The 27,160-nt window shown below is 40.0% G+C and overlaps 1 protein-coding gene across 1 annotated transcript; it reads left to right on the top strand.

Moving 5' to 3' along the window:
• The first annotated feature begins 183 nt into the window (after positions 1–183).
• Positions 184–12,841, top strand: gcnt7 (glucosaminyl (N-acetyl) transferase family member 7). The gene is made up of 4 exons (XM_060919364.1): positions 184–473; positions 9,073–10,038; positions 10,344–10,439; positions 10,598–12,841. Exons 2-4 carry the CDS (start codon positions 9,096–9,098, stop codon positions 10,825–10,827), a joined length of 1,269 nt encoding a protein of 422 aa, XP_060775347.1. The 5' UTR covers positions 184–473; positions 9,073–9,095; the 3' UTR covers positions 10,828–12,841.
• The last annotated feature ends 14,319 nt before the right edge of the window (positions 12,842–27,160 follow it).

Here is a 27,160-nt window from a genome sequence, read left to right as displayed (position 1 = left end):
GAACTCTGAGTGAGTGAGTGAGTGAGTGAGTGCCAAAATCAGTTTAATGCCAAGTGCATTAGAGAAGAGAGGGGAGGGGAGGGGAGGAGAGAGACAGAGAGACAGGCATGAGTAGTTGCTAGGCAAGCTCAGCCTCTAAATCGTTACGCCTCTCTCTGGTGAGCTCTTTCTCTCGTTGTATCACATGGGGAATGTAGCTGAGCAGCCAAGCAGCCAATCACACAGAGAAAAGTGGATAGCACACTGCTTACACAGTGGCAGGAACAAGGGCTTCAATAATAGCACAGTGTGTGTCGGCAGCTCTTACAGCACACACCAGCTAACTAAATGTTACTCCAGCAGGCATGACTCTCCTCTGCCTCAGGCAACATGTATTAGCTGAGGTCACGGTGGGGCAGACTTTTCTGGACGTCAGAGTTATTTAATGGTTAACCTTATTTGATGATAGGACTGGACTCTGCTGCAGCTAAAAGGTAGGAGCCCTCTGTGGTTGATATGTTAAATCAAGTGTGTGATGAGGGATATCTGTGAAAACCTCCACTAGGTCACTAGATTTAATGTGCGTGGCTGCTTGATGGAAATTTAGCACAGGTCAAGATCCAAAAACATAAATGATTAATCTTCCTAAATCACAACTTGATGTCCAGTTAAAGATTATTCATTTCCATGAAGGCGCTTGGCTTTAGCATTTTGTCAGGAATAGAAGAGCTGTAGTTGAGTCCTTCATATTATCTCTCAGCAAGGAAGAAATCAGTTAAGAAAACAAGCCTTATCAAGCTCTGTGAAGCAGGAGCATGTGTGTTTATATTGTATGTACACTGTAAAAAAAAAAAGTTATACCAACTTAAAAATTCAAGGCACAGGATTTTTGAGTTTATGTGACAACGTTTTGAAGAAAGTTGTGCCAACTTATACTTTTGATCTCAGATAACTTAGCCTTCATGTTCACGCAGACTTAATTTTTTTCAGTTTTACATGATAAGAATTCAACTTTAAGGCCACTAATCTTTCATCCAAGTAAAAACTTCAAAATTTGAGTTCAATTTTCTTTTTATCCCACAATAACACAAATAACAATCCAGTTCAAATAGCATGTTTATTTTAACATGATGGTAGCAAAACTGCTATAAAACTGTAGTGGCAGTGCTTTTTTGTTAAGTCACACATTCACTTATTTTAAGCTAATTTGACAAACGAAATGTGCAAATAATTCAGTACCAGCCAATTAAAATGCTACAAATGGCATACAATGGTGTATAATATGCATACAATGAACATAAAGAGTGAATCTATTAAAACACGTACATATTCAAAAGGTTGACAAATTGCAAACTGCACGTCATTACGAACAATAGCACACAGCACAATTTGGCACAAATGATGCAGGCTGTTGGGTGCGTAAGTATGTTTGAACTAACTGTCGGTTAGGTCCTGGCTCAAACTGAGCTCACTCTTAATCGACCACTGCGTAGTTCAAAATCAAAATGGAGTAAAAATTTCCAACCGAAATGGAATTTCCCTGAAAGGAATGCCTCGTAGACCCTGTACAACGTCAAACTCCAAAGTGAGCATACGCGAAATAGTTGACCTGGCCTCAACTAGGGTTCAACTACAGCTTCTCAATTGGGACAATTTAGATAATGCATTTAGGTTAACTTTTTACATAAAACTTTCAAAACTTAGTTGAAGTAATGTTCTTGGCCTAGTTTACAATGCAAGTAACCATTTTGCTGTAGCTGAAGGCAAAAATCTTTGTGAGGCAGACAATTTTAAGTTGTATTTTTTACAGTGTATGTGCGCTACTCTGACAGCAACATGCAAATGGAAACAGAGAAACTTATTTGTATATAAGACTGGGCACCTGCTTTCAAAAACAATATAATGTAAAATTTGCTTGGGGTTATTGGAAACTATTTGCCACAATCTCTGAAAGGCAGGCAAACAAAAAGACATGACAAATGAGAATCCTGTCATTGTTTAGTAGGCACCCTGAAGGCAGATGGGACGTCAGGCTGCTCAGTCAAGAGCTGACAACAAGAATAATAATAACGATATAATAATAATGGTAATAATACAGACTTGCCAACAATAATGCCTATTCCCTGCAGGGGTGGCAGATGAGGTAAAAACACAATATATTTTCAATATGATTTGGTTGGAGCCTTTAACCCTTTGATGCAAAACATATGCACACCCCTTCTAATGCACAACATGGGTCAAAAATGACCCGCATTCATTTTCCACGTTATTTCATGCTGACTGAGTTTTTCTTTGCTCTATCTTTTGAAATCAATTTATTTTATGATTGAATATTCCAAGTATTCTTTAAATATCTTGTTTTTAATTACCACAAATCATTAATTTAATTTTTTCTTTCCTACTTTATGAACAAAAATACTTTTTATATTACTACACATGGGTCATCCAAGTGTGATTTAAAATTAAATGTCTTAATACTATAATAATAATTTGTTTCAAGTAATTACTTTAGCAGTGAATGGGGCCAGTTATTTATTTATTAACTATGTCGTTAGCTAAGCCAACTACAATAAAATTAGCTAACTAAAGTAGAATATGTCAACAGCTCGGTAGCTAATAGTAATTACTTGTAACTTTCTGACAAGTAATCTACTCACTCTCAAGGTAACCTAAACATAATCAATTTTTTTCTAAGGTAATGTTAGAACAATTGAAAAACATTACTTGCATGTATTAGATGGGCAAAGGGCGCTGTGCTGAGCTGTGAAATGTCTGACACAAGCACAATTCACAGTTCCCACCAAACGCTGTAGTAAATGCATGCGGGTCGGTTCTGACCCATGTGTGTAAACTTGATGTAGAATTACAAAAGCTGTGCTTGTTCATAACTTAAGAAAGGAAAAATAAAAATGATGATTTGTGATAAACAAAAACAAGATATTTACTGCATATTTGGAAACGTAAATGACAAAATGAATTTATTTCAAAAGTATATCATAGAAACACTCAGCCATACATGAAATAACCTGGAAAATGAATGCAGGTCGTTTTTGACCCATGTCGTGCATTCGAAGGGTAGTGATACAAAAAGGGTTTTTATTCAAAAAGTAAGAAAGGAAAAATTAAAATAAGGATGTATGATGATCAAAAACAAGTTAATTGAGGAATACCTTGAATACTGAATGATGGAATTAATTTATTGCAAAGATATAGAAGATAAAAACTCAGCCGGGTCACTTTTGACCCATGTTTTGCGTCAAAGGGTTAATAAATGATTTGTCTAAGGTAGAAAGTCTAGTATGCATATGGTTGAACATGTCTGTGCTAGGAGGGGAGCAAGCTGAGTTTTTAATCACTTCCTAATTATCAGTACCAATAAAACTATTTGTAAAGTGTTAGATTTGCTACTTTCCTTTAGGCCTATTTAAACTTTCAAATGTTTATTTTCTTTTTTCTGAAAAAGTGCATCTTTTTAAGTGGCATCCTTAATAAACATAGTTCATTGATGTTACCCATAAAGCAGACCCTCCAGGATTTCACGATGTTGCGATTTGCAACTTCAACGCAAATTCAACCAATCCCCGCGAATTCAGGGCGGTGTTGCAATTATATCCAATCACCGCAACTTTCCCACAAATTTGACCAATCGTTGGCGTCGTCTTAAGGTGACGTCGACAAACTACCTTCCGCCTTACTTCCGTGTATACGTTCAAGAGAAGCAGCATGTGCGAGTCAGTGTTTATATAGGCTTAAATTCTGTTACTGAAAGTGTGTTATGTTTACAGTGAAGGACTGTGTGCACTTTACATTATTTTTTTTTACTTAATACAAGAAATTAATGGATGCCAACATTTTTGCCAAAATGGTATTTTATTTTCCATTGTTTAGGCAGCTTCAGCATCATACTGTGAGATTCTGTTCAAATTGTTTTTTTCTTCTATGAAGCCTGAGACATTTATTTTATTAGTTTATAATTATTGTTTAATTTAGTCTTCAGGAGAGACTGCCTGCACACAGTACTAGTATTAATAGTTTTTTTTTTCTTACATGAAAGCTGAGGCATTTATATTATATTTTAAGGTAGCTTCATGTTGTGCTGTGAGGTTCTATGCACTTTAACTTTTGAACCAACAGGTGCATTTGGATAAGTAAAGCCTATTTTTCTGCATTTTTGTAGTCCTGGTAATCTTTTATATTGGTAAAGTTGTTTATAGGACCATTTCTCAGTGTCTTTGTTTTTTTAATCAATAGTTTTTCAGTAATAACTTAATATTTAACATATCACTCAATTTTAATCACAAAAAGAGAAAATCGCAACAATTTCTCGCAACTTTCACTTCCTCCCGCAATGTAATCACAACAAAAACCTAAACACCGCAACTTTCATCGCAATTTTTTGGAAAACCCCCCGCAACATCAGACATTTTAGCCCGCAACAATCACAAAAAAGGCCCGCGAAATCCTGGGGGGACTGATAAAGGCAGCGAGCCCTGGTGATAAAATGCAGCCTTCTTACAAGGTTGGTAGGTAGGATAATAATAATAATAATAATAATAATAATAATAATAATAATAATAATAATAATAAATTACTTACATAGAAAAACTTTAAACAAAGGTTTTTCTATAGATAATACAGCACATTAATGAAGCAATCTACAATCATTAATGAATTAACTACAAACCCATGAATATTATTCCAAATCATGAAGCATATAAATATGTATTAATGTCATGAATATATAAATATAACAGATATAATTAATAATGTGGTTATATTCAATAAAGTCAAATGATACCCAATAGTATCAGCTTGCATAGTACTGCATAGTTTGATACTGCAATAACCATTACCTGATTGCTAAAACCCTCCTCCGAGTTGGACTTCACCTATTTATTTCATATTTATTTCAACTTCACCTGTTTATTTTTGACCACATAGTATACTGCTGAGTAGATAAGTGAAAAGTTTCATACTTTATACTCATTTGAAAACTGACAAGAGATCAGATAATGCTTTGTTCAGGGGACTCTTAATATCTTGCTAATATTGATGCCAGTCAGATTTAGATTTAGGATGTGATTAAACTTGTGAGTAGAACCTGGAATAACGGGCATAAATTCTATTATTATTTCTTTATTTAGCCAGGATTGTCCCATTGAGACTAAGTGTCTCTTCTGCCAGGGAGTCCTGGTCAAAATGGCAGCCAACAAAAAATTCCAGACACAGACAAACACATTAACACATAATAAAGAAAATAAACTTACATAAAACACAGTGGCAACTAAAAGTTTTGTCGAGTAACTCTAAAAGCAATGACATTCCTCAGTGTATACAGTATTAATTGCTCTCCTAAAAATCTCTAATGAAGGCAGAGAGTCCATACTCAATGTATTCTGCAACTCATTCCGGAGATGTGGAGCAAAAAAAGAAAAGCCTGTTTTCCCTAATTCAGTACGAGGGGTGGAAGACTGTAGTAATAACTTGTGTGAGGAACGTGTACTATATGAAGAAGTGCAAAGAGTCAGAAGATTGCAAATATAATGGGGAAGTTTGCCCGACAATGCCTTAGCAATAAAAAGTAACATGTGCAATTTCCATCTTAAATACAAAGATGGCCATTGAACTTTAGAGTATAGATCACAGTGGTGAGTTCTTGAGGGGGCCCCTGTTACAAACCGCAATGCAGAATGATAAACTGCATCCAGCTTCTTGAGGAAACATAAAGGTGCATGCATATAAATTGTATCACCATAGTCCAACACTGAGAGAAAAGTACTCTGGACCAGCCTTTTTCTTGTTAAAAATGAGAAGCATTTTTTTAAACGAAAATAAAAACCGACCTTGGGTCTTAGCTTTCTTAAAAGATTATTGATATGTACTTCAAATGTGAGCTTTTGGTCAAGCCAAATGCCAAGATGTTTGTAGGACGTAACCCTCTCCAAGAAGGTACCATCAAGTGTTGTTAAGTTACCATCAGGACATGATCTTGACCGTGTGAAAATCATATACTTAGTTTTATTTGTATTTAATGCTAATTTTAACTGCAACAATGCATTTTGAATGGATATGAAGGCAGTTTGTAAAGAATCCAGGGCGTCTTGCACTGAGGAACCAACAGTGTATAAGATGGTATCATCAGCATACAGATGCACTTTGGCTGGATTTAGGCCTTTATGTATATCATTAATATACAAAGAAAACAGGATTGGGCAGAGAATTGACCCTTGAGGGACACCTGCTTTTATGGTAAGTAAGGGTGACTGATAGTTCTCTCTGGCAACACACTGTGTCCTGCCTACTAAATAATTAGAAAACCATTGTAACACTGGATTACTAAAACCTACTGCCTTTAGTCTATGCAACAGTATTTTAAAGTCAACTGTATCAAACGCCTTGGATAGGTCAACAAAAAGTGCACAACAGGATTTTTTAGTGTCCAAGGCAGAAATAAAATCATTTAAAACAGATGTTACAGCAGTTATAGTGCTATGACCTTGTCTGAAGCCTGATTGAGTTGAACTTAATATATTATTTTCAGCTAAGTAGTGTTTTATTTGATCAATGACAAGAGATTCAAACACTTTAGCTAAAGTTGACAACCTAGAAATGGGCCGGTAGTTATCTAAGATAGATGGGTCACCCCCTTTTAAAAGTGGTAGTACTTGAGCCAACTTCCAAGATTCTGGGATAGACCCACTTGTTAAACTAAGGTTAAAAATAGCAGCAATGGTATCAGAAATTAAAAGTGCAGCAGTTTTATAAAAGAATGGTTCAATTTGATCAGGACCTGCTGATTTTTTACAATCCAAGTTTGTCAATGCCTTGCGTACCTGTGAGGTGGAGATATGAGTAAAATAAAAAGGACAAATGTTAGATGAAGTACATATGTGGTCAGTGTTTGTTACAGCAGTACTGGTCTGAGTCATAACCCCTGCATTTATAAAATGTTCATTAAAAGCGTTCACAATGTTTTGTTTCCCTATAATTTCCCCCTTGCTACATGTAAGAGAGTTTGGAAGGGTAGGTGGCGTAATTGTACCTTCAGTAGATTTGATCAGCTTCCAAAACTTTTTAGGATCATTTAAATTTTCATTTATCATTTCAAGGTAATAACCACTTTTTGCGTTCTTCACTAATCTTGTGCAGCAGTTTCTAAGAGTCCTGTAGTCCAACCACAGCTTGGGGTCATTATGTTTCTTAGCATTTGCCCAAGCCCTGTCCCTTTCTCTAATGGCCACAGCAATGTCATCTTTAAACCAAGGATTGTTTTTACCACTTATTCTAAAAGATCTCATTGGGGCATGTTTGTTAATTAAAAAAAGAAAAGTTGATTTAAAAAAGTCCCAAGCCTGTTCAACATCAGTCATATTGCACACACAATGCAAATCACTATGAAAAACATCATGCAGCAAAGCCTGTTCATTGAAATGTTTATAATCCCGTTTGAAGACATATCTTGGAATAGTTTTTGGAGGCTTACAATTCCTGACACAAGCAATTGTGCAATGGTCACTGATATCATTACAAAATATACCAACAGCAGTATATTTATGCGGGGTGTTTGTAAGAATGACATCTAACAGAGTCGACTTGTTCATGTCCTTTGTATTAATGCGAGTGGGTGCATGCATTAATTACGTGAGGTGGAGCGTGTCGCAAATGTCCTTAAGTGCGTTTGATGTTGTGGACAACCAGTCCCAGTTTAAATCTCCCAGCAGTAGACACTCGTTGTCAGTGAATTTTTGCAGCACTTCAGACAGTGCGGTTGCAGCCTCAGCTGAAGCAGATGGTGGGCGATAACACCCAATTACTGTAAGACCGGCGCTGTTTGGCATAATAAGTTTTACTGCCGACAATTCAAAAAATCTTGGTCTTGTGATTGACTCGGTGAGGGAGCAGTCCAGTGATGTTTTGGTGTAGATTGCAACACCCCCTCCTCTTTTCAAGCGATCCGACTGGAAGATGGTGTAGCCATCAATGTGTATCATTTGATTTGTGATTGAATAGTTTAACCATGTCTCTGTTAAAACCATAATGTCACAGTCAGTAGACTTTGCCCATAGACGCACGGGCTCTATTTTGTTAATTAGACTGCGCACGTTTGTATGAATAACACGCAGCCCATTGGAGTTTTTGAAGTCGATTGGAGTCTCAAGTTCAATTTGACCAGGGCCTGGGTTAGGGTGGATATTACCTGACAGCAGTAGCAGAATAAACATCCAGGCTTTCACAGTCAGCGGGCGATCCTGCCAGGATTTTCGAGCCGCAGGTATTGTCAACCGCAGGGGAGAAAGTCCGGACACCCGTACTCCCTGAGATATTTGAGCCTCGCACTCCGAAAAAGTCCATCGGAGAGGTGAAAGATGAAAACCGACCATGTACGGCATCGTAATAGTCCTTGCAGGAGTATTCCAAAAGTCCAGGCCATCATCAGCGCTGATGTCAGCCCCTGATTTGAAAGTCGGGACGAACGCCAACAGGTAGAACAGACCAATCCACATAGTTATATTGCTGGTTTACAATAAACTCTTCAGTGAATTCTGTGCGTCAACTGTAACGGAATGGTTTAAAGTAGCGAGCGAACGTGAGCAAACACAAGTTATTTAACACATTATACACATTGAGGTAACTGAGACAGGGACAAGACAAACACCTGTGCTGCCATCTTGATTCATGGATCTACATGGCTGTCAGTCCATTATGACATTATCTATGCCTAAAGGGTTGCCTTAGAATGCAGAGGAGAAATGTATTTGTGCTTGAGTGTAGATAGGACAAATAAAGGTTTCTTCTTCTTTTCAGTAGAAATCTTCTTTTGCCCTGTCTTGTCTATTCTTGTCAGTGTTTGGTGTAGGAGGTTGAAAAAATGTAGCAAGTTTGGCAGACTTTTGTTTTCTGCAAAAAGCAAATGCATGAACATTTAGAGAGTAGCAAAAAAAAACTCTTTTTTCAATTGCAGTATATTTACTAACAGGATATTTAATAACAGTATATTTACTGTATATGTTTAGCCACGAGTTTTCATAACTTTCAATTAACTTGTTGATTTTTATTTTACTCTGTCTACACATTTTATGTGGTCATACATAGGCTGGTCTGCTTGATGCTGGATTATGCTCCAGCTTGAGAGTGCAAAGTGGAGTTTTCTTCTATGCCTTGGAATCAGCATCTTGATCTGCTCAGTTATTTACCTGAAAGGCAATCCTTCTTATGCTCCAAGGCCACTGCAACGCACCTTTAGCTGCCATCCATTCCCAGAAAAATGTAAACATTTGCCACCCACTTCCTCTTACACAAGATGGGAAAGAACAGAATGTCAGGAGCTGAGCCTTAACAATCCACTCAACTGCTCCCATATACAATCTGAGCTTCACTTTATTATGGAGACCCTGAGCAAAGAAGAGGAGGACTACCCTCTGGCCTTTATCATCACTATCCACAAAGACCTAGAGATGTTTGTACGTCTGCTGAGAGCCATCTATGCACCACACAACCTATACTGCATTCATGTAGATGCTAAAGCTGCAGAAGACTACAGACTAAGTGTTGAGAGATTAGCAGAGTGTTTTCCCAATGTCTTTCTGTCCTCAGTTAGCGAGACAGTGACCTATGCTGGTTTTTCTCGCCTGAAGGCTGACATTAATTGCATGGAGGACCTGGTGAGGTCTCCAGTCAAATGGAAAAGGGTAATAAACATGTGTGGCCAGGATTTCCCTGTCCAGAGCAACCTGGAGATGGTCCGGTACATGCAGAATGCAGAATGGAGAGATAACAACATGACTCCAGGGGTCAAACAGCCAGAAAATAAGCGACATAGGACACAAATACAGCACATTGAAGTTAAAGGTAACTATGTGGCCTCCAAGGGTCAAGGTCACCCAAAGACCCCCCCTCCACACAACCTGACAATCTACTTTGGCACAGCCTACTACAGTCTACAAAGAGCATTTGTGGAATATGTGCTCACCAGCCCAGTGGCCAAAGACTTGCTGGAATGGTCTAAGGATACCTTCAGCCCTGATGAGCATTACTGGGTGACCCTTAACCATGTGGAAGGTAAGCACCAACTATTTATGAAATATGATTCATAGACATTCGGATAATTAGGTAAGATCCATGCATTTGCAAATAAATAAATAGAATAGAATAGAATGCCTTTATTGTCACTGCGCAAATGTACAACAAAATTTAGTTCATCATAGGAGAGTAAAGTCACTACGTACATGCACACTGCCACTCTTGAGCACTTCAGCCCATAAATAAATAATTGTTGGTGAAACAGTATGAGAAGTCAGAACACATAGGCAGTTAACAAAAAAGGATAATGATGACTACATTAGCTACTTTCAATATCTCCACAGATGCCCCTGGCAGTAAAGTAAATGCTGGCTGGGAGGGTAATATTCGAGCCATTAAATGGAGAGACCAAGAAGGCTCAGCACATCAAGGCTGTAATGGTATGACAGCTATAAATCTTTCATCAGCCACCACAGTACTGGCTGAAACTCTGTCTAAAACAAATGAATTATATGTAATACTTCTGTCAAGGGTTTATACAAGGTATAAAACACCCGTGCTACTAATCTTATCAAAAATACTATCTTTGTTTCCACAGGACATTACATTAGGGATATCTGCATCTATAATATTAAGGATTTGCCCTGGATCATTGATAAGAACAGCATGTTTGCTAACAAGTTTGAGAGCTCTAGTTTTCATGAAGCTCTGGACTGCCTGGAACAGTGGCACAGACACAAAGTCCTACAGCAGGCAACGGTGCCCATTCAGTTATCATGGCAACTTGCAAGAGAGGTGAACATTAGTAGTGCCAGAGTAGCAGGCTGAATAAAGAGATTAGGTCATAGTTAAGATTGACAGTTAATTCTTAACAAATTTTTTACTCACACAATTCCACATGGAATTATTAATCTATGAAACACGAGATAAGGATACTGAGCACAGACCACTGACTATTTTTTTTTTGCGTCTTTGTTTATGTATTTATTTATTTATTTAATTTTTTTTCCTACTCATGGTTATGTATGTATGTATGTATGTATGTATGTATGTATGTATTACTTTATAATGTATGGATAAACTATTAATTGCCATATATTATAAAGGAGATTATATAGTTACAGCACATTTATAAGAAAAGTAGAAAATATTCTTTTATTATAATGTCTGCTATTGAGCAGAGATATCAGAAGCATGAACAACCCATATTAAGAGGAATTAATATGCAAGACCTGTTACCTTTTATTCCTTATGAGGGGTTCTGCATATAATAAAAAGCATGAGTCCATCTTTAGTTCGATCATTTGAACATTTTACCCGCTGTCATCTGTACAGTGTAAGCTCTCATTTCTGTTTTGACTATGTGGCAGTGCAGGTGCTTTATTGACATTTTGACAGCCAATGTCTGATCAGGGTTAATTGTTTAGTCTTATGTTCGTTTGGCTATGGCATTAGCCAGTTACACTGTGACATAATGTAATAATCCAAAAATGCAATCAAATTGTGTGAAAACCACACATGGCTACTAAGATTTCAGACATATTCAGGCAGACTGAATACAATTACTGCTGCATTGCAGGGATGAAAGTCTTCTGGATTTACCCGGAAATCCGGATATTTGACAAAACTCTTGAAAATCTCCGGTTTTCCGAATGGAGAAATGTATTTTTCGTATTTTTCACGTTCCTAGACGCGGTGTAATACTTCGCATCGTCCTTGCATGGGCGCGGTCCTTAAATAGCCCAAACATAGTTCATTGATTAAAGACAGGTGTTCTTTGTTAACGGCACGCGTGCCGGAGCTCGTTAGGCGCACACGCCCAAGGCGCGCCTTCAGGTGCACGAGCTAAGGCGCGCAGGACTGACACCGTTCTGCGCAAGCACAACACAATCGCACTAGAAAGCATGTTCAAGCTGCCAGTGTAGCTGCAGTCTTTTTAGTTGCAAATTACAAGTATTTCCTCGTGTTAATAATTCGCCATGTCAAAACAAGCAAAACTTTCCTCCTTCTTTTGACGTGAAGAGAGGTAAGCAATTTATTATATATTTTTTTTCCATCAAAGTTGTATTTTGTGGTTTCAAAGCTAAGTTTTAGTGCCGTTTGTAGAACACATCATCAAGAAAACGTGGAAGAAACAGCAATAATGGAAGAGCCGGTTTCTAAGCTACCTAAAACTAGCAATGGTAATTATTTTTTGTTACATACCGTAATGTACTCAGGCTGCCAGTCAGTGTGTGACACACACACACCCCCCCCAGAAAAATCCTAGCTACGCCCGTGATTTACATGAGAAATTTAGTATTCATTGGTGTGTTTAAATTTACAGACAATACGAACTAATGTAAACAATTGGCTTCAACTTGCATAAATATGAATTGGAAATTTTTAGTTCACTTTAGCTTATGCAAATGCACAACTCTACTAAAAGATTGATAAATGAGGCTCAATGTCCCCAACACTGAAACCTGAAAACTTTAGAAACTCTAACAGACCTTTACTTTTTAACAGTACTGTTTTGGGATTTTGCTGAGTTTACCTTCAACTGTCTGATTTTTTTCTATATCTATTAATTGCAATTATCCCTGTGCTTGTTCATGTACTGCAATTTCAGACTATTTCATTAGGCTGATGACATTATAATAATATACAACTTGAGTAAGCTGTAGCATAATCATGTATGTGTAATTTTGTGTGATCAAAACATCAAAAACCACTTTGCTAAATATCTTGGGATGGTGAGGTAGGGGTGGGTTTCAAAACACAACTCATTGGCCAATAAACAAGGCTTTTATTTGATTAAAGTAAGCAGGATTTATATTCAATAAATAAATAATAACCAGGATTAATACATCTTCCACAATTAATACATGTTAATCTGTCTTTTCAGGTTTTTGTAGGAGAATGTTTAACAATAAATGCATGGGTAAATATTTAGAAAAACAAGGTTTTCTATTTTGTTAATGTACTTCCTTTGTTTATTTCCTCTACTCTTGGGATTTCTCCTTTTTGTCAGAATAATGGTCATCATCTCATCTCATTATCTCTAGCCGGTTTATCCTGTTCTACAGGGTCGCAGGCAAGCTGGAGCCTATCCCAGCTGACTACGGGCGAAAGGCGGGGTACACCCTGGACAAGTCGCTAGGTCATCACAGGGCTGACACATAGACACAGACAACCATTCACACTCACACCTACAGTCAATTTAGAGTCACCAGTTAACCTAACCTGCATGTCTTTGGACTGTGGGGGAAACCGGAGCACCTGGAGGAAACCCACATGGACACAGGGAGAACATGCAAACTCCGCACGGAAAGGCCCTCGCCGGCCACGGGGCTCGAACCCGGACCTTCTTGCTGTGAGGTGACAGCACTAACCACTACACCACCGTGCTGATAATGGTCATCATAATTCATTGAAATTCCTAAGACACTTTTATTTCCAGTTTATTTCAAAATAGACACACAGGGAATTGTCAGGGTGCAGGAACTTACGGATGCAAACACAGGGGAGAGCGGGTGCATCACAAACTGTAAACAAAGCCAAATTGGGAAACTGGAGACATAGTTAGGGATGGGCAAGGGTCACTCAATTGGTGAACAGAATATCAGAGATCAGGCGAGAGGATAAAGTCAGAAATAAATGTAAACAGAGTTCAGTAATGGGAAGTCAGGCAAATAGACAAACAACTCAGTAAAGTCAGGCATGGGGACACAGAATGATACTTTGCAAAGTTAGAGTGTGAGAGTTGAGTTTATACAGGGAAGGTAATTACTGGTAAATTAGAGACAGGCGTTGAGGTTAGAATTCTGGTGTCAAGGGGCACTGTGGTGCTTGGGAAGTGTAGTTCAGAGCAGCCATGTTAGGAGGCTGCTCTGAAATCAGGTTTTCAGCACTGTTACGAACAGACGCCCCCCCCAAGAAGCTCTCTCTGGGAGCAACTTCTTTTCTTGGGCAACCTCTCTTATTTAGTGTTGGTTTGTCTGGGTGCTCCCTGTGGAACTCTTGAGTAAGAAGTGGGTCTAAGATGTCTTTGGAGCTAACCCAGCTGCACTCTTCTGGGACCTACCCCTCCCAGTCGATCAGGTATTCGAGTTGTCCTTGTCTGCGAAAGGAGTTGAGTATCTTATTGATTTGGTAAATAGGGTCGCCTTCTAGCTCTAGGGAGGGAGGTTATTGGGTGGGTGTATCTGTGGCTAGGGGACCTTGGATGGCAGGTTTTAAGCATGATACTTGAAATGTGGGAGACCTCTAACAGTGGGGTGGGAGCTTGAGCTTAGAGGAGACCTCATTGACCTTGTGCACTACCTTGTACAGGCCGATGTATCAGGCCTGAAGCTTCTTGCAGGTGTTGGGTTCCCTGAAGTCTTTAGTGGATACCCGCACTCGGTCCCCTGGGGCATACTCTGGGGTCTTCCATCTGTGCTTGTCCGCATATTGTTTGTACTTTGAGTTGACGTACTCCAGCCTCTGATGGACCTCCTCCCATACCTGTTGACTCCTCTGGAACCAAGAGTCTACTGCCAGGATCTGAGTGGGTGCATTGTCCCAAGGGAAAAGTGGTGGTTGATAGCCTAGAATGCATTGGAAAGGGGTTAACTGAGTAGCAGAGTGTTTTAGCGAGTTCTGTGCATATTCGGCCCAGGGGAGGAATCGGGAGTCTTTCTGGTTCCTCATGCAGATTTGGAGGACACAACCCATCTCTTTGTTTGTGTACTCCACCTGGCCTTGGATTGAGGGTGATATTCTGAAGTGAGACTTACTGATACTCCTAGCCTGTCCATGAATTTGGACCGCAGTCTGGAGATGAACTGGGGACCCCGGTCACTAACAATGTCTTCAGAAATATCATAATGTCATTGAACAACAGTTCTACAGTTTCAAATGCTGTGGGTAGGTCTGGTAATGGGATGAGCTTGAGTGCCTTGGAGAACTGGTCTTTGATCACCAGGATGAATGTATTGCCTTGGGATTGAGGTAGGTCATTGAGAAAGTCAATGGCAATGTGTGACCAGGGTTGTTGGGGTACTGGGAAAGGACAAAGTTTGCTGGCAGGTGGAGCTCAAGGTACCTTGGCTTGGGCACAAGCAGAACACAAGAAGACAAAGTGGTTGATATCAGAGACCATGTTCTCCCACCAATACTTGCTCCTCAGAAGCTGGTAAGTGTGATGGTTGCTGAGATGCCCTGTGGCTGGTGGAGAGGAGTGAGCTCATGTGATGAGTTTGCCTCTGAGTCTTGGTGGCATATGCATGAGTCCAGAAGGACAGTTCTCAGGTGGGTTAGCCAGTTGAGATTGCCTGATTTCTTTGTCAATGTCCCAAGAGATGGCTTGTACAAAACAGTCTGGTGGGAGAATGGGAGTGGTTTCAGATGTGTGAGTCAACATGTTATGGATTCTGGAGAGGGTGTCAGCTTTAGTATATCTGGAGCCAAGCAGTAGGATATCATGAACTGGAATAGGGTGAAGAATAGGGCCCATCTGGCTTGGTGGGGACTCTGATATTTAGTTGTCTTTAGGTACTCCAACTTCCTGTGGTCAGTGAGGATGGTGAATGGGTGTGCAACGCCTTCCAACCACTGTCTCCATTCCTCTACCGCCAGTTTTATGGCCAGGAGCTCTCGGTTTCCAATGTCATAATAATGAGAGAGAACGCCTCCTACTCCAGTCTCTGAGGTGTCTACCTCCATGATGAATGGCTTCGTAGGGTTTGGATGTTGCAAGATAGGGGCCATGGTGAAGGCGGACTTGAGCTGGTTGAATGCATCTTCAGCTGCTGGGTTCCACTGGAGGTGGCGTCGTCCATTTTTCAGCAGGGTTGTGAGAGGAGTGGCAATCATGCTGAACCCACAAATGAAGCATTAATAAAAATTTGCAAACCCCAAGAAATGTTGTAGCTCCTTCACTGATATGAACACGTCAGGTCAGTGCTCTCCTGTTTGCTCAAGAATCATCTGTATGTCAAAGCTGAAAAATGTGAGCTCCAATTCAATTAGATCTCATTTCTTGGACATATCATCAGTTCAGAGGGTGTGAGTTCATGACATTTTCCTTTAGAATTCGCTGGTATAATTCAGAATTTATTGTTTCATCAATGATGGCAAGCCGTCCTGGCCCAGATGCAGCAAAACAGGCCCAAACCATGATACTACCACCACCATGTTTCACAGATGGGATTAGATTCTTATGCTGGAATGCAGAGTTTTCCTTTCTCCAAACATAACGCTTCTCATTTAAACCAAAAAGTTCTATTTTGGTCTCATCCGTACACAAAACATTTTTCCAATAGCCTTCTGGCTTGTCCACGTGATCTTTAGCAAACTGCAGACGAGCAGCAATGTTCTTTTTGGAGAGCAGTGGCTTTCTCCTTGCAACCCTGCCATGCACACCATTGTTGTTCAGTGTTCTCCTGATGGTGGACTCATGAACATTAACATTAGCCAATGTGAGAGAGGCCTTCAGTTGCTTAGAAGTTACCCTGGAGTCCTTTGTGACCTCGCCGACTATTACATGCCTTGCTCTTGGAGTGATCTTTGTTGGTCGACCACTCCTGGGGAGGGTAACAATGGTCTTGAATTTCCTCCATTTGTAAAAAATTTGTCTGACTGTGGATTGGTGGAGTCCAAACTTTTTAGAGATGGTTTTGTAACTTTTTCCAGCCTGATGAGCCTCAACAACGCTTTTTCTGAGGTCCTCGGAAATCTCCTTTGTTCATGCCATGATACACTTCCACAAACATGTGTTGTGAAGATCAGACTTTAATAGATCCCTGTTCATTAAATAAAACAGGGTGCCCACTCTCACCTGATTGTCATCCCATTGATTGAAAACACCTGACTCTAATTTCACCTTCAAATTAACTGCAAATCCTAGAGGTTCACATACTTTTGCCACTCACAGATATGTAATACTGGATCATTTTCCTCAATAAATAAATGACCAAGTATAATATTTTTGTCTCATTTGTTTAACTGATTTCTCTTTATCTACTTTTAGGACTTGTGTGAAAATCTGATGAGGTTTGAATGAATGAATGAATGAATGAATGAATGAATGAATCCTTTATTATCACTGTACCAATGAAATTGACCATCACCCTGTCCTTACATACATGCATACATACATACATACATACATACATACATACATACATGCATGCATGCATACATACATACACATAATTGACAAAGGGGGAGTAGACAGGACAGGAAGACAGGGATAAAAAAAAATTACATAGTAACATGAGGAGAGGGGAGGAGAAAAAAAGCAACCCCCACCCTATGATCCTGTGAGGAGTACAGTGTGGGAACATTAAAAAAAAAACCTCAGCACATAAGCACAAATAACACAATTGCACAATTTCTGTATTTCCATCATATTTATGCAGAAATATAGAAAATTCTAAAGGGTTCACAAACTTTCAAGCACCACTGTAAGACTACAAAATGCTCTTTCTATAGTGCAGAATTAAGTGTCATGAAGTGAGTATACAACAATTTCATCATAAAGGGACAGACAATATGCCTTTATACTTGTTTGTAAATATCATGTGTTCATCTATAATTACTAACACAGTATAATAGTAATTACACTTACTGTCTGTTACCCATATTCCACTTTTCCTCCCCTCACATTGGTAGATACTGTATTTGTCATCATACATTACTTTGTTGAATCCAGCATTTCCTTTGTTTCTTATTCTAATGAAATTAGTTCATAAATACTCTCAGTTACGTTTGTGTGTTTGTATAAGTTTATATCCACACATACAGTTGTATGCAAAGGTTTGGATGCCCCCGGCCCAGGCCCGGCGCCGTGGGGGGGGGGGCGAAAGGGGGCGTCGCTCCCTAGTGGCTACAGCCCCGCCCCCTCAACCGTGGGGTCTGTTGATATTTTTAAATTATGATTTTGGCCGCCGAGCCAAGTACCTTAGACTTGCATTGGCGTTTTGTTTTCATGCCGCGGAGCTATTTGTATGTATTTTAAATGTAAAGGACTTGCCTGTAGGTTTGTGTGTGTTGTTTTATGTTTGGCATCTTTCCGGTTGTACCGCGTGTCTGTGAGAAAATTGGAGGGGAGGGTTAACAGGTGGGCACGGGGGTTGATAAAGCGCAACTGCCCTGGTAATATGTCACATGATTTTCCCGGACTAAAGCAACCTTCGGGCCCGTGGTTTTGTGGTTGGCGCAGTTAATTGTTTGAAACACGTTGTCAGACCGTCATCACTACTACACACTATATGAAAAATATTTGCCCCCTTGCGATTTCTAATTGCCCCCTTAGTAAACTGTTCCTGGCGCCGGGCCTGCCCCGGCCAAATCAGATATTTTGTTGATTTTTTTTAAGTAAAAAGAAAAAAAAATGCAGGACACAAAGAAAAAACTGTTAGTCAGCAAAACTTCCTGATAGAACTGTCATATGCTGGCAAGGAGCTGCATGAAGGTTAAGCTGACACATTCATGGTTGTGCACCATTCTACTCTGCAGCTTTGTTTGCACAAACATGATCTGCATGGAAGAGTCATAAGAAGGAAATAATACCTGCAATCTCATCACTAACATCAGTGTATGATGTATGCAAAGCAACATGTACATTATGGTGAGACTTTCTCAGACATCCCAAGTCTCCCGGAAGTTCCGGGAGTCTCCCGCATATTGATAGCGGCTCCCTGATGCCCGCAAATTACATACAATCTCACGGAATCTAGAGCAAGCGAGCAATCTTCATCCCGAACCTATCGATCAGTCAGTGAGTGCATAGAGCATGAAGAGCAGCAGCTGCTCCAGCTGTTTTCTGGAACCCAGGAAATTAATGCATGGTACAAATCATCAGTTGTTGTTGTTGTTGTTTTTTTAGCTGATTTGGTGTTCAACTTTCACGGTTATGATAAAGCAGTGTCTCTTTGTAATTGTCATCTTTGTACGCTCACCTGCTCGGCAGAAGGCTCAATAATGGCAATAAATTACTTTCACTTTCAGTGCTGGAGCTGCAGGAGCAGGTGGCGCGCAACCGTCAGGAATTTGTTTGGATTCACCTCCAAAACTAAGTCGCTCATAAAACTACAACCTTTTCTGGTTCTAACAGAACCAATTAGGACCATGTACACCCTTTCTATTTTGTGCTACAACGTTAAGTAGAGGTGTGGGGGGGTCAACACGTAATTACCGTTACTTGTTTATTTATTAATTGATTTATTTTTACTAAACTCATCGTATCTCTGCAACCATACAAGATTTTTTTTTTTCGAAATTCCAAACCCTATGATCTTCTTGCAGTGTCCCTTTACAGAGAGCTGATTTTAAGGTGAATTGAACCTTTTTTAAATTTTAAGGTAAGTCTCTACAGTAATCATGGAACTGGAGTGAAGGAAAAAGCCATTGCAAGATTAATTTATAAACTTCCCTGTGTATTTCTGAATCTTGTCATTGCCTTTTTGTCCACTGAAACACGTGTGATGTTATATTGCATCTAAAAACATGATTTCAATATCAAATGAATGGACATGCCATCCTGTTATCTCTCTCAACTAACTCATTGGGGTTTTCTGTATTTATAGGCTCTGAAAGAGATTCTCTCACAACATGAGCAAAATTTATGCTGTTCAATTACTACTATATCTTTAGGTACTATTAACACATCCATCTTCCGTCAAATATGTGATTTTCCGATGTGAAAATCAGCACTGTCCAGTCAAAAGACAAAGCAGTTCTAGAGACGCAAGAGCATTCTACGTCAGAAGCTTTAAAAAAAAAAGGAAAAATTGCCAGTGAGAGATCAAATTTTGACGAATCTGTCAGTGGTCAATCCTGAGAACCATGATGATGTGAAACCAGAGCAGATTTTGACTTTGGCAGAGAGATTTCCAAATGTAATGAAGGCCAATGCCAGAGAACAACTCCATTTAGAAGTGCTGGATTATGTCTCTTCTAACCTGGAAGCACTGGTGCCAAACTATAAGTATTTACCAGTTGATGAGTTCTGGAGGAAGCTGTCCAAAGTCACATCTGTGAGCCCAGGGCAGTTGAGACTCAGGGAGCTCTGTCAGCTGATGAAGCTGCTATTGGTGCTGCCAAATTCTAACTGTGATGTGGAAAGGGCTTTCAGCATGGTGTGTCACATCAAGACAGAATTTAGGAGTCAGATGTCTCACCAAACACGTGTGAATCCGATGTCTTGCAAGATTAACAAGTTTATTGACACAGAGAACTACGAGGTGGAGGTGTCGGGAAAACTGCTCAAATCTGCAAAGCAAGCAGCCTCTAAATACAATGAAAGCTTGCAAAAGGAACAGGCATAGAACAGAGGAAAGGAAAGAGCCCTTTAGGCCTAGGCCTACATGTACAATTGCATTCATTGTCATTCATGCAGTTCATTCATTGTTCCGTTATATTCATCTGTGTTTCAGTATCTAACTAAAGCAATGTTCTGTGGTGAACATTTCTATCTATCCTGGTCATCCTTCCTTATTTATGGGGGGGGGGGGGGTCCAGATTCAATCAGTAAGGAACTTAATATATGGCACATTGTAGTTATCATAGTTTATGGGTTGGGGGCAGCAAAGTCCCCAAGTCAGGGTGTTAGCTATGAATCTGAGTGAATTCAGGTATTGTTCATCTCCAAAAGGCCACCCCAAAATCCACCAGAATGCAGGAAATCACATCAACCAAATCCAAATTTTCTGGGGGAGTACCCCCATACCCCCTGGCAATGTATTTGCCTCCCCCCCAAAAAAAAATCCTTTGTCAGGTTGGGATGTCTGCTTTCTGGCTACAGTCACCAAAGGTATGTATGGAGAAAAAAGGACCATCACATGATTAAAAGATGAGCTTCTACAACAGGATAATAATCAAAAACATACCTCAAAATCTTGAAACCTTGAAAGAACAAGATCGCGGATACAAGCGGCTGAAATGAGTTTCCTTCGCAGGGTGGCTGGGCGCTCCCTTAGAGATAGGGTGAGAAGCACAGTCACTCGGGAGGAGCTCGGAGTAGAGCCACTGCTCCTCCACATCGAGAGGAACCAGCTGAGGTGGCTCGGGCATCTTTTTCGGATGCCTCCTGGACGCCTCCCTGGGGAGGTGTTCCAGGCATGTCCCCCCGGGAGGAGGCCCCGGGGAAGACCCAGGACACGCTGGAGGGACTATGTCTCTCGGCTGGCCTGGGAACGCCTCGGTGTTCTTCCCGAGGAGCTGGCCGGGGTGTCTGGGGAAAGGGAAGTTTGGGCTTCCATGCTTAGACTGCTGCCTCCGCGACCCGGTCCTGGATAAGCGGAAGAAGACGAGACGAGACGAGATACCTCAAAATCCATCAGGAACTACTTCAAAGCTTGGAATAGCCCTTGCAGCTGCTGACTTCTGTGAGTAGATCCTAAACATGTTGTGCATCCAAGAGGGCCGAAGAATATCTCAGAACGACAAATATAATGCACATAACTGTGGGTGAAAATTCCTAAAACAAGAATAGAAACACTCCTAGCTGGCTACAGAAATAAATAAATAAAATTTAAAAAAAAATTTGCAAACTATTTTCGTTAGGATGTACAAATGTTTCCACAAGCCACAATTATTTTTTTTCCTGTTTTTATTTATTTAACTTAATCGAATATTGAGTAACTATGCATTAACATCTGCAGAAAAATACTGTTGCTGTTTTAAAAAATAATCGGCGACAGAGATTGTGTCTTTTCTCTTCAAAAATGTCAAAAATGAAAAATTAAAAGTAATTTGGTTGAGAGATGTGGTAAGCTTTTGCATACAACTGTATAGCATACCCTCCAGAATAATTGGCACCCTTCATAAAATGAGCAAAAATGAACATTACCAACAATACTCCAAGATATCTAATAAAAGAATACGATAAACTATTTATGTTCTAACAACAATAACTCATTAGAAACACTTTTTAAAATAATAGTTTAATTCTCTTAAAAATATTTGGGGCAAAATTGATACATCAGGTTGCTGACCTGCACAAATCAGGTAATAAGTGAACGTACTGACTTATGTCACAAACGGACCTCCTCATTGACTTGAATGGAGCACTGAGTCATACTGGTCTGCATAAAGAGGGATTACCCCCCCCCCCCAAAGTCAAACAAGGAAGTGGTTATACATTTGCAGCTATTGCTCCACCTCAATCCTTTCTGCCATTACTACTACAGGCGGTCAGTCAGTCTGTGCATTGACATGGAAACATGCAAAGCTCAGTCCAGCTATGGCTTTTTGGGAACAATTTCCATTGACAGAGCAAAAATAAACAAAATATTTTATAATTTTTGTCTGAAATGACAGTACTCTGTATTAGTTTCTTGTTTACTTCATTAAATTATATTGAATAAAATGTTCTAAAACTCTTTTTACTAATTCTTACTAGCTACAACTTCACTGTTAATGTTTGTGGGTCTATCAATTCAAATGTAAAATGTCTGAATGGCTATGTAGGCTTATAATGTGAAACTGCAAGGGAATATACAGGCAATTTAATGAGGACAAAATCTTTTTTTTCTCAAAAGAAATCAGCTAATCACAGAAATTGTTTTAGGTACAATTTCTTTTAAATCTATGATGAGAACAATTATAACAGTCTGCCAGATTAATCTTTGTTTGCAGTGAAATTTAAAATTATTTTATTGAAGTGAGTAGGTCTATTTTAACCACAGAATCATCAGGATTTTTTTTCATTAAATCATTTCATTCACACACAGAACATTAACAAAAGACTTCAGATTTTGTGGGATAAATAAGGAAACCAGGCCTACTTTAAAGCCTATGAATAAATTTACTGTACAGAGTGCACAGCCATCATTTTGCTAAGCATTGTTAAAATGCCTTTGTTTTAGCGATGCACCATACATTCCTAAAAAAATGCAGTTCAGTGTAAATGTCTATGAGTTATCATGTGTTCAGTTTACACCGTAAATGGGACATATGCAGTTGGGAATTACTAATACAAGTTAGTCTATTGGGAACTTGTTAGCAACATTGGCCACTGATTTACACAATATAATATTAACCCTTCTGTTAGGTAGCTTGATAGTGCCCTGTTCCAAGTTGGCCTAAGGACCTAAGAACCTAATAATGTTATGTATTTCTACACTGGGGCAGCACGGTGGTGTAGTGGTTAGCACTGTCATCTCACAGCAAGAAGGTCCTGGGCTCGAGCCCAGCGGCCAGCGAGGGCCTTTCTGTGTGGAGTTTGCATGCTCTCCCCATGTCCGTGTGGGTTTCCTCCGGGTGCTCCGGTTTCCCCCACAGTCCAAAGGCATGCAGGTTAGGCTAATTGGTGGCTCTAAATTGACCGTAGGTGTGAATGTGAGTGTGAATGGTTGTCTGTGTCAGCCCTGCGATGACCTGGTGACTTGTCCAGGGTGTACCCTGCCTCTCACCCATAGTCAGCTGGGATAGGCTCCAGCTTGCCTGCAACCCTGTAGGACAGGATAAGCGGCTACAGATAATGGATGGATGGATTTCTACACTGCCTGGCCAAAAATAAATAAATAAATAAATAAATAAATTTAAAAAACCAAATACAACCCCGATTCCAAAAAAGTTGGGACAAAGTACAAATTGTAAATAAAAACAGAATGCAATAATTTACAAATCTCAAAAACTGATATTGTATTCACAATAGAACATAGACAACATATCAAATGTCGAAAGTGAGACATTTTGAAATTTCATGCCAAATATTGGCTCATTTGAAATTTCATGACAGCAACACATCTCAAAAAAGTTGGGACAGGGGCAATAAGAGGCTGGAAAAGTTAAAGGTACAAAAAAGGAACAGCTGGAGGACCAAATTGCAACTCATTAGGTCAATTGGCAATAGGTCATTAACATGACTGGGTATAAAAAGAGCATCTTGGAGTGGCAGCGGCTCTCAGAAGTAAAGATGGGAAGAGGATCACCAATCCCCCTAATTCTGCGAAAACAAATAGTGGAGCAATATCAGAAAGGAGTTCAACAGTGTAAAATTGCAAAGAGTTTGAACATATCATCATCTACAGTGCATAATATCATCAAAAGATTCAGAGAATCTGGAAGAATCTCTGTGCGTAAGGGTCAAGGCCGGAAAACCATACTGGGTGCCCATGATCTTCAGGCCCTTAGACGGCATTGCATCACATACAGGCATGCTTCTGTATTGGAAATCACAAAATGGGCTCAGGAATATTTCCAGAGAACATTATCTGTGAACACAATTCACTGTGACAGCCGCAGTTGCCAGCTAAAACTCTATAGTTCAAAGAAGAAGCCGTATCTAAACATGATCCAGAAGCGCAGACGTCTTCTCTGGGCCAAGGCTCATTTAAAATGGACTGTGGCAAAGTGGAAAACTGTTCTGTGGTCAGACGAATCAAAATGTGAAGTTCTTTATGGAAATCAGGGACGCCATGTCATTTGGACTAAAGAGGAGAAGGACGACCCAAGTTGTTATCAGCGCTCAGTTCAGAAGCCTGCATCTCTGATGGTATGGGGTTGCATTAGTGCGTGTGGCATGGGCAGCTTACACATCTGGAAAGACAGCATCAATGCTGAAAGGTATATCCAGGTTCTAGAGCAACATATGCTCCCATCCAGACGACGTCTCTTTCAGGGAAGACCTTGCATTTTCCAACATGACAATGCCAAACCACATACTGCATCAATTACAGCATCATGGCTGCGTAGAAGAAGGGTCCGGGTACTGAACTGGCCAGCCTGCAGTCTAGATCTTTCACCCATAGAAAACATTTGGCGCATCATAAAATGGAAGATACGACAAAAAAGACCTAAGATAGTTGAGCAACTAGAATCCTACATTAGACAAGAATGGGTTAACATTCTTATCCCTAAACTTGAGCAACTTGTCTCCTCAGTCCCCAGACGTTTACAGACTGTTGTAAAGAGAAAAGGGGATGTCTCACAGTGGTAAACATGGCCTTGTCCCAACTTTGAGATGTGCTGTTGTCATGAAATTTAAAATCACCTAATTTTTCTCTTTAAATGATACATTTTCTCAGTTTAAACATTTGATATGTCATCTATGTTCTATTCTGAATAAAATATGGAATTTTGAAACTTCCACATCATTGCATTCTGTTTTTATTTACAATTTGTACTTTGTCCCAACTTTTTTGGAATCGGGGTTGTACATAAGAGCCTTTGATTGGATAATTACTGCAGTGATTGTGTTTCAGCTGGCAACAATTCTTTTAACCCTAAGTGATGCAGTGAGTAGTAGGGCTGCACGATATCAGAAAAATATGCGATATTCGATAACATGACTGAATATCTCGATATCGATATGTATCACGATAATTAAATATATAATGTTTTTCTTACCTCTACTCACCGTTCTGCCCTGTAGCTAGCATTTAAAACAAAACACCCAATGCATCGCTTCCATTCCAACATTATTTTTTATTGGAAAAACATGGCTACACCTGCAATGGTGTCCACCAATCATCTTTAAATCTCTTAATTTTTGTGAGCGCAGCAGAAAATGTCTTAAGTAAACAAAAAACTGAAAACTACATTAGATTAACATAAAGCATTCAAACTGGCAATTTCAGCGGCTCCCGGGAGATGAAGGTGAGCGACACAGATTCACCATAAACTCAAACACAATCTGTTAATAACACATGTGGGTGAGAGAGCAGTGGTGTGTGTGTGTGTGTGAGTGAGAGAGAGTGAGTGATTGTTTGTCCCAGTGAGCCGCCCCACCACTGTTTTACAGGTACATGTCTTGCAAAGTACCTGAGTTTGCAGTACGTCATCCCTCCTGAATCCAAAGTACTTCCAAATAGCAGACGTGCATTTTTTTTTTGGAAACCAGTTCCTCCTCACACAAGTTTGTCTCACCACACTTGCTACCGCTCCCACCTTCCGCCATCACCACGAGGCTTTTACTTGTTTTGCAATAGGGGGCGGAGTTATCCCACGGCGCTTGTTGACATTCAAATGTGATTGGACGGCACAGAAAAATGTGCCTTTTATCGAAATTTAAGTAATTTTTGCGGTATGTGTATCGCAAACTATGATATCGCGATATCGATACTTTTTCGATATATTGTGCAGCCCTAGTGAGTAGCTTCTCATTTCTTAAACAAACATCGGAAAATGTAATGTGTGCTCATGGAAAGGATGTTACTGTGTTTCAGAAGGGTCAAATTATTGGCCTGCATCAAGCAAACAACTGAGATTGCTGAAATGACTGGAATTGGGTTAAGAACTGGGGCAGCACAGTGGTGTAGTGGTTAGCACTGTCGCCTCACAGCAAGAAGGTCCTGGGTTTGAGCCCAGCGGCCGGCGAGGGCCTTTCTGTGCAGAGTTTGCATGCTTTCCCTGTGTCCGCGTGGGCTTCCTCCGGGTGCTCTGGTTTCCCCCACAGCCCAAAGACATGCAGGTTAGGTTAACTGGTGACTCTAAATTGACCGTAGGTGTGAATGTGAGTGTGAATGGTTGTCTGTGTCTATGTGATCGCCCTGTAATGACCTGGCGACTTGTCCAGGGTGTACCCCACTTCTTGCCCATAGTCAGCTGGGATAGGCTCCAGCTTGCCTGCGACCCTGTAGGACAGGATAAGCGGCTACAGATAATGGATGGATGGCTTAAGAACTGTCCAATGCATTATTCAAACCTGGAAGGATAGTGGTGAACCACTGTGAGATTATTCATCCATCCATTATCTGTAGCCGCTTATCCTGTACATGGGGTGCCATGGTAACGGCCCGCGGGCCGGATACGGCCCGATTGGTCATCACATCCGGCCCGGTGGTTCATGAGACTTTTTTTTTTTAAATAATAAATTAATAAAAATCGAATGTTGTGGGGGTTTTTTGTAATGATTTTAAATCTAATGTTTCAATTTGATTCCATTTTCGTGTAATCCATCGGTTTGTTTTTAGCTGCTCTCTGCTTGCTGCAGCACGCGCAGGTGCAATGACCCGGATTTAATGTAGAGTAGGCTAGTTGTTGCTCGTTCACAAGCAACAACAGTCTAAAAAGAGAAAAGTTGATTCTGAGGGTCGCATCTTTCAGGAAAAATGGAGAGAGAAATACTTTTTCTGGGAAGTAGGGGGAAAACCTGTTTGTCTGATTTGTTCGCAACAAGTGGCTGTACCGAAGGAATACAATGTCAAAAGACATTACGAGACCCACGCCGACAAATACAGCCAATTCA

The sequence above is a fragment of the Neoarius graeffei genome, chromosome 4, assembly GCF_027579695.1.
Source record: "Neoarius graeffei isolate fNeoGra1 chromosome 4, fNeoGra1.pri, whole genome shotgun sequence".
In the NCBI taxonomy this organism is placed as follows: domain Eukaryota; kingdom Metazoa; phylum Chordata; class Actinopteri; order Siluriformes; family Ariidae; genus Neoarius; species Neoarius graeffei.
The sequence above is the reverse complement of the archived record's forward strand: the minus strand, read 5'-3'. Positions and strand labels throughout refer to the sequence as shown.

Coding starts and splice junctions, on each gene's coding strand:
- gcnt7 (XM_060919364.1), top strand. CDS start 9,096: ATGCTCCAGCTTGAGAGTGCAAAGTGGAGTTTTCTTCTATGCCTTGGA. Junction 10,039..10,343: donor GACCCTTAACCATGTGGAAG/GTAAGCACCAAC, acceptor ATATCTCCACAG/ATGCCCCTGGCAGTAAAGTA. Junction 10,440..10,597: donor AGCACATCAAGGCTGTAATG/GTATGACAGCTA, acceptor TTGTTTCCACAG/GACATTACATTAGGGATATC.